Source organism: Nicotiana sylvestris, chromosome 3 (genome assembly GCF_000393655.2).
Source record: "Nicotiana sylvestris chromosome 3, ASM39365v2, whole genome shotgun sequence".
NCBI classification, from domain to species: Eukaryota; Viridiplantae; Streptophyta; class Magnoliopsida; order Solanales; family Solanaceae; genus Nicotiana; species Nicotiana sylvestris.
The window spans coordinates 21,349,979-21,368,076 of record NC_091059.1 but is presented as its reverse complement, the minus strand read 5'-3'; the positions used below and the strand labels follow the sequence as shown (position 1 = coordinate 21,368,076).

Sequence of the window (18,098 nt, the reverse complement as noted above, 5' to 3'; positions counted from 1 at the left end):
TTCCAAAGTATGCCAAGTACATAAAAGATATTGTGGCTAACAAGAGGAGATTGACTGAATTTGAAACAGTTACACTTATTAAGGAGTGCACTTCAAGGGTCCAAAATAAGCTTCCTCAAAAGCTTAAGGATCCTAGCAGCTTTACTATCTCTGTGAGAATAGGTAATATTGATGTAGGCCATGCACATTGTGATTTGGGGGCGAGCATAAATTTGATGTCATTGTCTTTGTACAAAACATTGGGTTTGGGAGCTCGAAAACCCACCACTGTGATGTTGCAACTAGCAGACAGGTCCATAGCTTACCCGGAAGGGGTAATTGATGATGTGCTGTTGAAAATTGGGAAATTTATTTTCCCACCTGATTTCATTATCTTGGATTTTGAAGCAGATGAAAAAGTTCCTATTATATTGGGAAGACCTCTCTTGGCTACAAGTGATGCTATAATTAAAGTAAGAGAAGGAAAAATCATCATGAGAGTTGATAATGAGGAAGCTGTTTTTAATGTGTACAAAGCAATTCAACTTCCTCGCCAATATGAAGAATTGTCTATGATATTTGTCATGGAGAAGGATGAGTAACTTATTGCCCCAAGTGTATATTTGAAGGATTCTTTAGAGAAAACAATCATTTTATTTGAGAGTTTGTAGATTAATGATGAGGTTGAAGAGATGAAGCATATTTTGAATGCATCATGTGAATATATGAAAGGTTTAAATCCCTTTGAACCTTTGAACAGGCCAAATGGTCCTCCTCCAAAGCCATCAATTGAAGAAGCTCCAAAATTGGAACTAAAACCTTTACATTCTCACCTTCATTATGCTTATTTGGATAGTTCTGATACGTTACCTGTTATTATTTCTTCTGACTTGTCTGAATTGCAGGAGGAAAAATTGCTGAGAGTACTACGTGAGCATAAAAGAGCAATTGGGTGGACAATGTCTGACATAAGAGGTATTAGTCCAGCTTTTTGCATGCATAAAATTCTCATGGAGGAAGGACACAAGCCGAGCATAGAACAACAACGCCGCTTAAATCCCAACATAAAAGAGGTGGTAAGAAAGGAAGTGATTAAATGACTTGATGCAGGTATTGTATTTCCAATCTATGATAGCAAATGGGTAAGCCCAGTCCAATGTGTTCCAAAGAAAGGAGGAATGACTGTAGTGACAAATGTAAACAATGATCTGATTCCCATTCGAACTGTTACTGGGTGGATGATTTGCATAGATTATAGAAAATTGAATAATGCTGCCCGAAAAGACCATTTTCCTCTCCCCTTTATTGACCAAATGCTTGATAGATTAGCTGGGCAAAAATACTACTATTTTTTGGATGGCTACTCGGGATATAATCAGATTGTTATAGCCCTAGAGGACCAAGAGAAGACCACATTTACATGTCCCTATAGGACATATGCATTTAAAAGAATGTCATTTGGTCTTTGCAATGAACTTGTGAATTTTCAAAGGTGTATGACGGCTATTTTTACTGATATGGTTGAAAGATTTATGGAAGTATTTATGGATGATTTTTTTGTATTTTGATGTTCTTTTGATGAATGTTTAATGAATCTTGACAAGGTACTTGCTAGGTGTGAAGAAACAAATTTGGTACTGAATTGGGAAAAATGTCATTTCATGGTAAGAGAAGGTATAGTCCTAGGGCATAAAGTGTCCAAGAATGTATTGCAGGTAGATATAGCAAAGGTGGAAGCAATTGAAAAAATACCTCCACCAACATCAGTTAGAGGCATTCGCAGTTTCTTGGGCCATGCAAGTTTTTATCATCATTTAATTAAGGCTATTTCAAAAATTTCATCTCCTTTGTGTAAGCTTCTTGAGAAAGATACATCCTTCAAGTTTGATGATGTTTGTCTGAAAGCATTTGATGAGCTAAAAAGAAGATTAGTTACTGCACCAATTATCATTGCTCCGGATTGGAACTTTCTATTTGTGTTGATGTGTGACGCAAGTGACATAGCTATTGGAGCTGTTTTAGGGCAGCGGAAGGAGAAGATCTTTTACTCCATTCATTACGCGAGCAGAACTCTTAATCGAGCACAAATGAATTATAATGTTACTAAAAAAGAGTTGCTTACAGTAGTATGGGCATTTGATAAGTTCAGGTCCTATCTAGTGGGAACCAAAGTCATAGTTTACACAGATCACAACTATCAGGTATTTATTTGCAAAGAAAGATGCCAAGCCAAGGTTAATCCAATGGGTTCTTCTTTTGCAGAAATTTGATTTAGAGATTCGAGATCGAAAAGGGACATAGAATCAGGTTGCAGATCACTTATCCAGGATAGAAATCGAGGCCATGTCACTGAACGAGAATCAATCAAAGAAACATTTTTGATGAACAGTTACTAGCCATTACTTCGGATGAAACCCCATGGTATGCTGATTATGTGAATTTTATTGCAAGTGGTGTGACTCTACCAGAATTCACAGCTGATCATAAAAGACAATTTTTACATGACGTGAGATTCTACATGTGGGACGAGCCTTTTCTATACAAGCAATGCGCAGATCAATTGGTAAGGAGGTGTGTCCCTGAGGAGGATATGAATTTGATATTGCATGATTGTCATGCTTCTCTTTATGGAGGTCATCATGGTGAAAACTGAACTGCACAAAAGGTTTTGCAATCAGGTTTTTACTGGCCAAAGTTGTTTAAAGATGCACATGCTTTTGTTAAAAATTGTGACAGGTGTCAAATAAAAGGTAAAATCACGAAGAGGAACAAGATGCCTTTGCTAAATATTTTGGTAGTAGAGCTCTTTGATGTCCGGGGAATTGATTTCATGGGACCATTTCCATACTCTAATGGTCACAGATACATTTTGGTTGCAGTTGATTATGTGTCTAAGTGGGTTGAGGCCATTGCTCTTCCTACTAATGATGCAAAGGTAATGGTAAGTTTCGTAAAGAAGCACATTTTCACACGATTTAAAACTCCAAGGGTATTGATAAGTGATTGAGGAACACACTTTTGTAACAAATTGTTGAAAAATGTTATAGCAAAATATGGGGTAGACACAAGGTTGCTACTGCATACCACCCTCAAATGAGTGGTCAAGTTGAAGTGTCAAACATAGAGGTAAAACAGATTTTGGAGAAAACAGGAGTACAAATAGGAAAGATTGGTCCGGTAAGTTAGAAGATGCATTGTGGGCTTACCGAACTGCATACAAGACTCCAATAGGTACTTCTCCGTACAGGTTGGTTTAAGGGAAGGCATGTCATTTGCCCGTAGAGCTAGAACACAAGGCTTATTGGGCAATCAAATAGCTAAATATGGATATGGACTTAGCCGGTGAAAAAAGACTGCTACAACTTAATGAACTTGATGAGTTTCGGTTGCATGCTTATGAAAATGCCAAGTTGTATAAAGAAAAGACCAAGAGGAGGCATGACAAGCACATCCAACATCGTGAGTTTGAGCCAGGTCAAGAATTTCTCTTGTTTAATTCAAGGCTAAAGCTTTTTCCTGGAAAGCATAAGTCTCGTTGGGTAGGCCCTTTCGTTGTGATAAGTGTGACTCCTTATGGAACAGTTGAATTGCGGGATATAAATTCAAGTGGTACATTCTTGGTGAATGGGCAGCGAGTAAAACACTATTGGGGTGGTGATCTTAAATGTCACAAGACCTCGGTAGATTTGGTTGATGCATGATGAAGTGTTGAGTCGTGCCGCGACGTTAAATTAGGCGCTTGTTGGGAGGCAACCCAATGACTAACATCACTACCTTTTAATTGTAGTTTAGAAATATTAAATTATAGATGTTATAATGTTTTTAGTCAGGTGCAAGCATGAGTTTTGCATAAAATCAATGTAAAAAGATGTAGGGTGTGAATTGTGAGCTAAAAATTGAAAAATAGGCTAACTCTGTGAAAAATTGGTCTACCACGTCGCATGGGGATTCGTGCCACACACCGCGCCAGGAAAAATTGCACAGACGATGTAGAATACAAATTATTACAGAGCAACTGGGATTTTTGGCCTACCGCGCCGCGGGGGGCCGATGCGGTAGGCAATTGTTTTTAAAAGAATCCCTTAAATTCGAACCCCCTTCCCCTTATTTCATTGACCCTCTCCGAAACTCTCTTCCTCTCTGAGACTAAACCCAAAAAGACCCAAATAATTAATTTCACTCAAAAATCTATCCTTAAATCCTTCTTCTTTTTGCAAGGTAAGTATTCTCTTCTCTCTTTTCCTTCAATCTAGTAGTATTTCATTTTGTATTTCCTTCTTATTTTCAATTATATTTGTATAAACCCTAGCAAGAATTGTGTTCTTAATTTTCTTTTAGTTTGTTTTGTTAATATTGTTGAAAATAGTATTAGAAACTTAGAATGTATATTCTCTTTGTGATTATGGAGGATTTTAGGGAGTTTTGAGGTAATATGGGTTGAGTTTCTTATTGAAGATTGTTTAGGGGTATACTATTTCGAAAATACATGTAAGAAAGTGAAAAATTGTGCATTGAATATTATTGTGAAGATGTGGTGATGTTATAGTTGTGATGTGAGGCATATTTGTGTTGTTGATATGGTGATTATGCCTCATTTCAAGTTGAAAATTTAAGAATACAAGACATGCTTATAATGTGTTTGTTAAAATGTCTAAGTGACATGAAATTGAGTAATGTTGCAAATTAAGAAACAAATTGCATTGTGAGATGTTATTATTGATAACAACTATGACATTAGGCTAAATCATGGTTTTCCACTTACTTTATGTAAAATGATATATAAGATTCATGCTAATGTGCCTATGTAGTATATTTTGTATAATAATTTTGAATTTTGTAAAATGGACTAATTTCTTTTTTATGTTTATTTTTAATATTTTTAGCCTAGTTTTTTTTTATTATTTTTAATTGTTGCAATTCTCTCTAATGATTGGGTAGGTCGATAAGCATTATATCATTCTAATTGAAGAACATGGTAGTTTGAATCCCTGTTATACATGCTAAGTGTCAACATGATAATAATATAAGTGTGAGGTATTTACTCCACTTGCTCTTAAAATGATTTTTGTGTGTTTTAGCTAATATATCATGTTGTGTAGGTATAATGTCTCGGTGCCCAAGCAAAAGATCAAACACTGGCCTATCTGAGGCTGCATCTACTAGCCGACGTAGAGGTAGAAGGGCACCCCCTCCGTCACCAGTTGAGGAGGAAGAGGAACACTTTGATCCTGATGCAGATGAGGTACCAGAGTGCAAATATGGCATCAGGGCTATTCCAGCCCATACAATACAATGGTTCCAATCATTTGTTCCTGCTGTGCCACCAACTCCTAAAGTTTCCATAGATGAAACAAAGCTCGCTCGTAAGTATAATGCAGTATATACTAACATTCGAGCTTTGGGTTTTGAAGGGTTGTTTCGCCAAGGTGATAGGGTGAATATCAACTTGGCAAAAGAATTTTACGCAAATTGGCAACCAGGAGGCTATTTAGATGCAAGTTATCAAGTCAGGGTTAGAAACAGAGTGATTCCATTTTCATCAAAGGTCATAAATCAAATAATGGGTTTCACTGAGCATTCAGATAAGCTGTTTCAAAGGTTCCTTCATAGACCAGACTACTCACACATTCGCAGGCAGCTATGTGGTGCAGATTTCTTTGCCTTGTGGACTAAAGATTCAAATGAGTTTCACAAGGAGATGAAAAAAGGAACATTCCAGCGTCCTGCACGAGTTATTTTGAATCTAATAAATGCAAAAATCATGCCGACACAAAGTGATACAGACGTAACAAAACTAAAAGTTTGTTTGATTTATGCATTTTTAACAGGAATGCAGGTTGATCTTGGGAAAATTATGCTGGAACATATGTCAGAAGTGAGACCTTTTGGGGGAAGCCACCTACGTTATCCGAGTATGATCACTCGGCAATTGCGGACACACTACATTGAAGAAGAGTATCCCTATGATCGGAAGATAGAAGTAACATATCCTATCAGGGCACTTGATGTCACGACTGTGATAGATCCGCCTGCAGCTGCACTTAATGCCGATCAAAGGTTTGTCCAGGTGGAAGAGACTTTGTAGATATTATTTACTGACCTGCGCCTTCGCACTTCTAGAGGGGAAGTGAAATTGGAAGAGTTACAACAAAATCACCCTCTATCTCCTTTCACTCAACAGTGGTTAGGAATGACTTAGCAAGGACAATTTCCACCGGATGAAAATGTGAACTCTATTCCCTCAGATGACGAGGAATATTTGCGCACCTTTGAAGATGAAGATGCTTAGGCCAATGGCCTCAGAGAGTCTCTTTTCTGATCTATTTTGATCTTTTGCATTAGGGACAATGCAAGTTTTTAAGTGTGGGGTGACTTGCCCCTGTTGTAATGTACTTACTTTTGTATTTTTCATATTTTTGATTGTTTGATTTTGTTTAGACTGTTACGTTTGTAGGTAGTAAGTGGTACTAATTTCGATTTTTTTCCCGACCATGGATTTTCTTGAGGGAAATGAAGTTGAAATTCGAAAAAAAAAGATTGCCTTTTATTTCAGTTTAATGTATGCTAGTTTTGGTTTAATTTAAAATTTTCCCCTTGGTTTTTCTTTATGCCGCGATTCTTTTTCAAGGGTGTATTTGAACCAGGTATAGTGTAATTTTTTTTTAGTTCAATTGAATAAAAAGTTACTAACTTACAGAGTTAATCTCCTCAAATGCACATGCTTTAGAAGTGGTATGTACTTTATTTGTGATGCTCAATCTCAGTTCTTGATTCTAAAATAAGTGCCTTAAATTGTGTATTTATAACTATGCTTAACTGTTTTGACTAGAGAGTCGAGAAAGATCTAAGCTTGAATGAATTGTGTGCCACTGTGTGACTGAGGTTGTTGAAATATTCTGTGCATAACAGTTGATATCTAGAACTTGCCCTCAAGTGTTTTGCAAAGCGAAATAGTAGCATTATTCAGTTTAGGAGATGATATAGGCATTTCTTTGTTGAACCTGTTTTATAATTGTTCCCATCTAGTTGTATATATCTTAGTCAAACCTTTTGAGCTGTTATTCCTATTTCTTTGGCATCCACATTATAAACCTTACCAATTTATATAAATATATCAGTTGTTTGAACCTCTATCTCTCATGAGCACTTAGTGTTGTTTTAATGTTGTTAAAGTTGAGAAGAGATTTGTTGGTTTATTTTAAAAAAAATACATACATAAATACATACATACATAAATACATACATACATACATACATACATATATATATATATATATATATATGTATATATATATATATATACACGCACATACATATATACATACATATATATATATATATAGGGGATGGATTTTCATTAGTAACACTCCTTTGCTTATGGTGCTTAAAGAGAATGGGATTTGTTGGTATTATGTAAAACCTCAAAAAGGTTGGAGATGGTTTAACATAAGAGTAATATGAAATGAAATGGTGTATGTATGAAGTGCTCAAAGAGGTGTAGCTACTACAATCTATATTTATCACACCCTTCCTCAGCCTGCATTAGAACCAATTAAAGTCCTATTTGATCTTTGATTGAATAAGCTCGATTAGTAGAGTATTACTCTAGGGGAAAGCATATGGCGTGTCATTTGTTGCACATGAATTTCAATTCTGAGAGTGAGTTAATTCTTCCTATTTTGAGTTCCTAAATATTCTTGAATACTATGTTGAGAGGAACTAGTCTATATTAGTTGTGGAGGGCACATGATTTGTAAAAGCAAGGAAAAGTTTTGACCCTTGTGTTAGAGTAAGTAAGCAAGTTATAAAAATGCGTGGCACTTGTGAGTCATGTCTTGAGGTTGAAATATTATGAATTGGTACTTAAGTGTCGGCATGTGTTGCCAGAGAAATTATTAGATAAAAAAGTCGTCCTTGTGTGAAGTGTATGTTGATTGCTCGAGGGCGAGCAATAGTTTAAGTATGGGGTGTTGATAATAGGTTAAAAACTCGTATTTTAGTCGTTGTAACAACACTTTAATTATTGCATTTTACAAATATTTGAGCTTAAATAATAATGAATTGTACTAAATTCATGCTTTATGCCTTGCAGGAAGAGATTCCGAATTAAGAATTAAATTTGGGATGAATTTGATTAATTTGGGGCTTTGAAGTCTAAGTAAAAGCTAAATAAATCAAGTCGGGATCGTGTTCGGGGGTCACAAAGCAAGCCCAGATAGCAAAACAAATGAAAAAACGAAGCAACGCAGAAATTTGCACTGCCATGCTGTGGGGTGCGCCGCGTGGGGCGCCGCGGCAGTGCAATTCCAGCGAAAATTTTTTTCTACTCCGTTAAATTGTATTCTGTCTCTGTCCAATCCATGTACGCATCGCACAAGGCGTCGCGCGCGGCGCCGCGGACGTGTAAAATTTGCAGAACTACTCTATTTTGGTCTAAAAAGGGAATAATTGTCAAAACTCATTCTTACACGATTAAAAAGGGTAAATCAACCATTATTGATGGGGGCAGACCTATTTTTGGAGACAAAAAGAAGAGGAAATTCTTCTTGGAGGATAAAAATCAAGAGGAGATAACACTTTGGAGCAAGGATTAAAAGGGTTTTTCTAAACTTTCTTTTAGTATCTATTTATTTTATGTTTAAGACTTATATTTTTGATGTTTGTATAATTATGAGTGGCTAAAAACCCAAATATACTGGGGTTATGGGTGTTAGATGATTATGTTGTTTGAAGTTTAAATTGATGATCTTGAATTTATCGTTATGGGTTGTTAATTTGATTATGTTGTTAATTATTTTACTGTGTAGCTAACAATGAAATAATATTTACGAATCTTGAGTTAAACTTGAAAAAGGAAATTCTTGATTGCATATAGAATCAAATAGAACAAGATCTTGATCCTGGGCATCGGGTGAAAGATTCGCGATTAAGATAGAACTATACTTAATTGCCTTGTTTGGTTAAAAAAATAGGAATTGCAAATGCATTTGAGTTAATATTAATGCCATAGAAATATAGGTATTAATTTAACTTGAATAGGTGCATAAGAATTCGATAGATTCTTATGGATATTATCAACCTTATAACCAATAACCCAGATAATTCAATAAATCATTCTTAAGCTAAAAGTGTAGCATGATCTGTAGCAAGCCCATGACCCTGCAATATCTCTTTTATTAATTGTTAAAAGAAAATTTCATAAGTGGCGTAGTAACTTTGCGTTGTATTATTCTTTGATTACTAGTTAAATTGTAAATTCATTATTTATGTTTTTTGTGATGAATTAGCTTGAATTGATAATTGTTTGAGTTTGCATTAGTCGATAAGTTGATCCTAAGTCCTCGTGGGAATGATACTTTACTTATTACTATATTACTTGAAGATCGCGTACACTTGCGTGAGTGTTTTGTGATGCAATGATGAGAGTAAAACTAAAGAATTGACCGGGATGTGCGTTTCCTGTGAATCAAACCAAGAATATTTGACTAGCAAGTGCGTCTGCTAAGAATATGTCGCGACCCAAATCACGGTCGTGATGGCGCCCAGCACACTACTGGGCAAGCCCGACCATTATTCAACACTTAACCCAATTTATCAAAAATAGCAGAAAGAAATATCAATTAAGCAAGATTAAAGTACTGAAGATTTTAACAAAATACACAATATAATCTCACTAGGACCCGGTGTCACGAATCTGAGCCTCTAGAATACAGAATATCATCCTAATACACGGTATATCCAAAGTCCGATAATGCGGAAATAAAGAGATAGGATAGGAGGGAGAAGATCAATGGCTGCGAACGCCGTGCAGCTACCTCGATACTCCCAGAGGCTGGATCTGCTGATCAACTGGATCTACTGAGCCTGAGACTGCCCTGGATCTGCACACAAGGTGCAGGGAGTAAAGTGAGTACTCCGACCCAGTGAGTAATAAAAGTAACTACAGTCCGAAGATAAGAAAATCCAGTAAATACACAAAGTAAGCTACAATCCGAATATACAGCAACATATGGAACTGAGCAGCTAAACACCAGTATAAATACAAATACATGAATGCAATGCAATGCATATGATGGTACATTCCAGTACCCACTGCGGCGTGCAGCCCGAGCCATCCATATTTATTTATCGTCGACGGCGCTCACTGGGGGTGTGTACAGACTCCGGAGGGGCTCCTACAGCCCAAGCGCAATATCTTGGTCAGTCATTGTTACCTGACCGGTCAGCCATTGTTACCTGACCAATTTATATCATACAGTGCCATTGTTACCACTGTTCAAGTATATCATCCAGTGTCATTGTTACCACTATTTCAAGTATATCACACAGTGTCATTGTTACCACTGTTTCAAGTATATCACACAGTGTCATTGTTACCACTGTTTCAAGTCACTTTATAATCAGTCCAGAAAATAATATAATAAGCCCCTTGGGCATTTACAAAACAGAAGTTCCCAGCCCGGAATACATTTAAAAATATCATTTAAGTTTTCAACACTTAGAATTATGGCTGAGTTTGCAAAACAGCATTTAAAACCTTGGACTGAAATTAAATGATATGCAAATCATGCTAAGCAGTAATATCAATCCTTGAAGGATTTTACAAATCGGCACAAGGCCCCAAACATGGCATCAAGCCCAGTAATATCAATGAAGTATGTGTATCAATCACCAGTATAGTATAAACATCACACGGGATGGACCAAGTCAAAATCCCCAATAGTATCCGACCCCGCACTCGCCATGGAGTGCGTGTCACGCCTCAATATAGCGTTACGATGTGAAAGTCCGGGGTTTTAAACCCTCAGAACAACATTTACATCTATTACTCACCTCAAGATGGCCAAAAGTCTACTCCGCGATGCCCTTTTCTTTCGAATCGACCTCCTCGCGCGTCAAATCTTGCCAAAACCACAAGGAATATATTACAATAGGCTAAGGGAATATAACCCAATCGAAAAGACTCGAAAAATATCGAAAATCACGAAATTTGTAAAACCCGAGCCCCGGGCCCACTTCTCGAAAAATTACGAAAGTCACATCACCGGATTCCTCATCTCTCCACGAGTCCGTACATATAAAATTTACCAAAATCGAAGTTCATTTGATCCCTCAAATCACCAAATCTTATTTTCAAATCCCTAGGCCTAAATCCTCAATTTTTCTACAATTTTCATGCTCAAATCCATACATAAATGATGTACTTAACTCAAAATAGGTGGGGATAACTTACCTTCATATTGATGATGAAATTCCCCTCTTGAAGCTCCCAAAAAATTGTCCATACTTTGAAGAAATGAAGAAAAGTGAGCTAAATCCGTGTATAAAAGAATCTGCCTTTGCTTCGTCGAGTTGTACCTTGCACTTGTGCTATACAAGTTGTACATCCTATTAAAATTGTTCCTTGTCGGACACCTTATGTTTAAACAGCCATAACGTCTTGTCTGAATATCCAAATGACAAACGGTTTGAAGATTTAGAAACTAGACTCAAAGATCTTTAATTTGATAGGTTGTACACCATATAGCTCTTTATATATCCCGAGATATAAGCTTCTAAAGTGCATCGTAAATTCTGCCGAAATTGCTCCAGTAGCCCTTTTCGATCCATCTTAACTTTCTGAGATGATATCCAAATCGCAAATGGTTTAACTTTCTAAAAACTAGAATGTATAGGATACAACTTTTGTGTTTTGCACTTTTTCTGATTTCTTATAGATTACAAGATATGAGCTTCCAAACTGGACTACTCGCACCTAAAATTTTCTGGGCACAGCAGAATTTTCTGCAATTTTCTGCAATTTTTCCTAAGTCCGAAATCACTCCGAGACACCTCCGAAACACTCCTGAACCCTCGAGGCTCCAAACCAAATATGAACACTGACTCTAAAACATCACACAAACTTGTTTGAGCGATCAAATCGCCAAAATAACATCAAAATCAATGATTTGAGCCTTAAATCCAAGAATTCTTTCAAATTTCATAAACTTTCAAATTTTCCAATTAAAGGCCGAAACTCGTCAAACAACGTCCGTTTGTAACCAAACTTTACAGGAAGCGTTTAACCAACATATATGACCTGTACCGGGCATCGGAACCAAAATATGAGCCCGATACCATTACTTTCTGATCAAATTTCATTTTCATTTTCCTTAAACATTTTCAGAAAATAATTTCACGAAAAAATTCATTTCTCGGGCCTGGGATCTCGGAATTCGATTCCGGAAACACATTCAACTCCCATATTTTTCTATGAACCTTTCGAGATCAAAAAATTACGGGTCCGGGTCCGTTTACCAAAAATGTTGACCAAAGTCAACATTAACAATATTAAATATCAAAATTTTCCAAATTTTTCCCATAATTCATATATTTCAACACAAAGATATTCCGGACACACTCCTAAGTCCCAAATAACCTAACGAAGCTATCCAAACCATAAAATTCGCATTTCGAATCCGATATCAAAATTTCCACTTCCGGCCAAATTTTCTCAAAAACCTTCAATTTTCCATCTTTAGCCGAACGACTCCAAAATGACCTACGGACCTCCGAATTAACTTCCGATCGCGCTCCCAAATCCAGAATCACCATACGGAGCTACTCCCAGTCTCAGAATCCCAAACGGACATCAATAACACTGAAATGCATTTTAAACCAAACTGATGCAATTTCTTCTAAAATGCTATCTTCCACAATAGGCGCCAAAACGCTCCCAGGTTATCCAAAACCCGATCCGGGCATACGCCCAAGTCCGAAATCATCATACGAACCTGCTGGAATCTTCAAATCCCAATTCCGAGGTCGTTTACTCAAAATTCCAATCCTAGTTCATTTCTTCAATTTTAAGCTTTCAAAATGAGAATTTCCATTTAGATTTGACTCCAAACTTCCTGAATTTTAATTCTGACCATACACACAAGTCAATATACCTGAGATGAAGCCGCTCATGGCCTCAAACTGCTGAATGACGCGCCGGAGCTCAAAACGACCGGTCGGGTCGTTACAATCTCCCCCACTTAAACATACGTTCGTCCTCGAACGTGCTGAGAACTACACTGAAGTAGTCTGAAATCACTTGTTTAACACATCATGCACCTTCCCATGCTACCACTACTCCGTTGAGCACATTAGCTCGATAATTCTGTAGATATACTTATTTATTCAAGCAAATAAGCCATTAGGCCCAATTCCAACATCCTGAATTTCCCTGCCAAGCCTGTTTCCATCATACAACCACCATATCAATCTCCACACGCTGTACCCAAACATGACTGCATAACTTTGCTGAATTCATACTTTGCATCACTTCACTCATAGAACCACAATAACATTCTTTAAACATAATAGTCGAAATTCCACGAATCTGATGCTCTCATTGCATCTCATGATCTACACAGGTGTTGCTCTAGTTTTTTTTTCAACACCGATACGACTGAAGAGATGTGCCGAAATTCACAACCAACTGCTGAATCAACAATTCATTAGATTTACACTCCTGACAAGTTCCATTACCTTGTCCCAAACCAAAGAATGATCTTTGCTCTATAATATACTTCATATAATCAGTCTGCACTGACCCCAAATCTAGTAACCTTGTCTCACCCAGTACGAACTGCTCAGGCAATAAGCCACCTCAGACATAATCAAAAATCCCACAAGACGCCACAATGTGCCAGTATGCTATCAATTCGAACGCGATACAAAAGGAAGGCGAACTCTAGAAGGAACTACTCAACTCGCACACTAACATAGACTTCCTCAGAAAACAGGGAAACAGAACACACAAAAGCAAATATGGGCACTGAACTGAACATCACACTGTTGCGGCGTGCAACCCGATCCAAACAACATACCCATGGCGGTGTGCCACCCGATCCACATATAGAACTCACATAAGGAGATATACGTCGAGCTGAATAGCTCATCACATCAAAATACCGAATATCGGTCATAAACACACTAAGGTGCATAATATCATTCCCAAGGAAACATATAGCGCTATAGGCTACAAACTCAAGCACAACTGAGGTGCGATACATGATCTAAGTCTCATCCTGCTCATATAACATCACCGCTGAGCGGAACCTCAACACATAAGGAATTTACCAAGCCGTCTCACAACTCATACGGTGCAATATATCTTTACATGAATTAACTGACCACGAAATAAGACTGCGACTATCCTTCCATAAAGAGCGCATTGCTGAAATAAACACAACTGGCCTGACGTAAGGCTCACTTCCACATTTAAATCTATCCACCGACCTCAAGTCGATCCTGATCGTGCCAAGCTAGGCCAATAATCTTTCACAGGTCCATAACCCAATAAACAGAGTGCCCTCCAGGCATAAATTCTCAAATGGATGATATTACCAAAATCCTCATACTTGGTTTAAATTTCTAATTAATCAAGTGACTACATGTCACACTTATACAATATTCCTGTGGGACAAGCTCCCACCATCTTCCGAAATAATTAACGGGTCTGCACATCCAAACCACCGGTTGCACTAACGCTGAAAAGCGATCAAGAATCCCTAACCAGGATGCAAAGCCTTTCTCACAGAACACCGACCTCAGGTGATACTGACGTCAATACCCATCTTACTCAAAACACTGAAACTCATATACTGCTCATCCGAGATCGTGACATCACAGTCATTGACCAAACTGCAACCTTGGTCCTTACTTCAAATTCCATACCACTCACTGCACCTCACGTGCCAATATACGATAGACGCGATTTCCATCACAACTATGGAACCGCCGATAGGCTAATACTTCATCACATAAGACTTTCCATTTAACTCACTTCAGGAGAACTATAGCAGCATACAGGCGAATCCTCATAATCGTCGAATATGCCAATCTCTAAGTAGTTGTCCAAGCCACCATAACACTTTCTGGGATCCGCCTACTCATAATAGGCCCTAACAAAAGAATGCTTCAGAATAACATCAATCACTGCGGCCGACAAGCCTCACATGCATAACTCGATCACGCTGAACGAACCGATCACTGACACCAGTATACCAACTCAACTATGGCTAATCAATCTACTTCCTTCCAATTTATCCTTGATTGCCTTAGAAATAATAATATCTCCCTTTAACACCTAACTTATTTCAACCAAACTCACCCCGAGTGACCTTAAATCACGAGACCATGCTGTCTCAAATACCATGACCATTTCATGTCTCTCAAATGCTACACCGCAAGTCAAAACATCATAGAACATTCTGTGCCTTTCTTCATAAGCTGCTTCAAAAGCTTGACTCTTAACCGTACTTATAGACTCAAAATCATTAGGCACCACACTTTACCTCTTGAATTAACTAGGACCGCTATTGAGAGCCACCCAGCTCTGACTTGGCCCCGAATGCAACCAACTCTACTGAATTTTATAACATATGAATACCCTCTCGATAAAGCACCTAGAGGGATCACTTCCCTCGAAGCCTGCACCTATACGAGGCATAAATCATGAATCTTCCCTCAAGTCTGAACATGAGCCAATAAGGCTAACCATAGCATGCATCCAACAATTCATTTACTCAAATTACCACTCATGGTCCTTTTCCGTAGCTGCAATAACCCACCAATACGCCAATAACCAGAATTCACGCAGGTAATAAACCGTGCAATCAGCTAATCAACAGCAAGCTCCCCAACTTGGCTCGAAGCCATAGATCACAACACATATACTCTATTGTTGTCGTAATATCATGGTGAGATTAAACTCATTCCATCATAAGCTCGTGGAAACACGAATCATCTGGAATTTTAACTCTTCTACAATTCTTGCATTTACTCACACAACAGTTAAGCCCACTCTCTAGGCGACCAATTTTTTTTTTTTTTAAGTCCTAAATTTTTCAAAAATTTCGGTAGAGCCTCCTTTGTAATTGGTCCTATCCACCTGCCAGAGAATCACCAAAACCATCCTAACAACACATCCACAACTTTACAAAGCATCACAATGCATATACATAAATCTAAATTGATACATGGACATACGCTGCACCTATTTGAATCATAACACATAGAAAATACCCTTCAACCCTCCATTATTGGGCTATTCAACCAAGTAGGAACATATTCTTCCTTTAATATTTTCGACCTTCAAGGTAGTCTCCTTGACTCAACGATTTTGTCATAATACATTTACAGAAGCGATCTCAGCTCCCAAACTTATCTAACTAGGAGACACGAAAAATATTCTTCACGCGCCCATAACTCAGGCTACTCAACAAATCACAATAAGAAACGAATCACTTAATAGTTCATCTACTATCCAGTAGGCTTCTTCGCCACTACCAAGTCGTACAAATACACCTCGCAACACTAACATACTCATCACGTGGATATCCAACCGCCATTCCAGCTAACAAGGACAATAATGAACATATGAGTTCAAAACACCACCTCGGTGCTCAAGCCATTGGAAAAGATTTGGCCTCAAGTCCTCCAGACTGGTCTAACTTCAAACTCACAGAGATTACACCTTGCCCCTCGATCAAGGAATCAAAAGCCATCGAGACACATCTGATACTGAGCGCCCGTTGGTCCATACGATCACGCGGAAGGAATTTGAAAAGTTTCTTTTCAAGCTGAATCAAGGACGCACGATAAGAATTCAAGAATGTGAAGTTATCCTAAAGGTTCGGCAGCCTCTCGAGGATAAGTACAGACGTCTCCGTACCGATCCGCGAGACTCTACTAAACTGGCTCATGACTCGCGAGACCAAGTAACCTAGGCTCTGATACCAACTTGTCGCGACCCAAATCCCGGTCGTGATGGCGCCCATCACACTACTAGGCAAGCCCGACCATTATTCAACACTTAACCCAATTTATCAAAAATAGCGGAAAGAAATATCAATTAATCAAGATTAAAGTACTGAAGATTTTACCAAAATACACAATATAATCTCACTAGGACCCGGTGCCACGAATCTGAGCCTCTAGAATACAGAATATCATCCTAATACACGGTATATCCAAAGACCGATAATGCGGAAATAAAGAGATAGGATAGGAGGGAGAAGATCAATGGCTGCGAATGCCGTGCAGCTACCTCGATACTCCCAGAGGTTGGATCTGCTGATCAACTGGATCTACTGAGCCTGAGACTGCCCTGGATCTGCACACAAGGTGCAGGGAGTAAAGTGAGTACTCCGACCCAGTGAGTAATAAAAGTAACTACAGTCCGAAGATAAGAAAATCCAGTAAATACACAAAGTAAGCTACAATCCGAATATACAGCAACATATGGAACTGAGCAGCTAAACACCAGTATAAATACAAATACATGAATGCAATGCAATGCATATGATGGTACATTCCAGTACCCACTGCGGCGTGCAGCCCGAGCCATCCATATTTATTTATCGTCGACGGCGCTCACTGGGGGTGTGTACAGACTCCGGAGGGGCTCCTACAGCCCAAGCGCAATATCTTGGTCAGTCATTGTTACCTGACCGGTCAGCCATTGTTACCTGACCAATTTATATCATACAGTGCCATTGTTACCACTGTTCAAGTATATCATCCAGTGTCATTGTTACCACTATTTCAAGTATATCACACAGTGTCATTGTTACCACTGTTTCAAGTATATCACACAGTGTCATTGTTACCACTGTTTCAAGTATATCACACAGTGTCATTGTTACCACTGTTTCAAGTCACTTTATAATCAGTCCAGAAAATAATATAATAAGCCCCTTGGGCATTTACAAAACAGAAGTTCCCAGCCCGGAATACATTTAAAAATATCATTTAAGTTTTCAACACTTAGAATTATGGCTGAGTTTGCAAAACAGCATTTAAAACCTTGGACTGAAATTAAATGATATGCAAATCATGCTAAGCAGTAATATCAATCCTCGAAGGATTTTACAAATCGGCACAAGGCCCCAAACATGGCATCAAGCCCAGTAATATCAATGAAGTATGTGTATCAATCACCAGTATAGTATAAACATCACACGGGATGGACCAAGTCACAATCCCCAATAGTATCCGACCCCGCACTCGCCAGGGAGTGCCTGTCACGCCTCAATATAGCGTTACGATGTGAAAGTCCGGGGTTTTAAACCCTCAGAACATCATTT

General features: G+C 38.2%; 1 protein-coding gene across 1 annotated transcript; it reads left to right on the top strand.

The window, feature by feature from the left end:
- Window positions 1-671: 671 nt before the first annotated feature.
- Window positions 672-3,680, top strand: LOC138887132 (uncharacterized). The gene is made up of 7 exons (XM_070168848.1): window positions 672-1,055; window positions 1,584-1,613; window positions 1,695-2,180; window positions 2,369-2,542; window positions 2,716-2,729; window positions 2,842-2,914; window positions 3,390-3,680. The coding sequence occupies exons 1-7, from the start codon at window positions 672-674 to the stop codon at window positions 3,678-3,680; spliced, it is 1,452 nt and encodes a 483-aa protein (XP_070024949.1).
- Window positions 3,681-18,098: the final 14,418 nt, after the last annotated feature.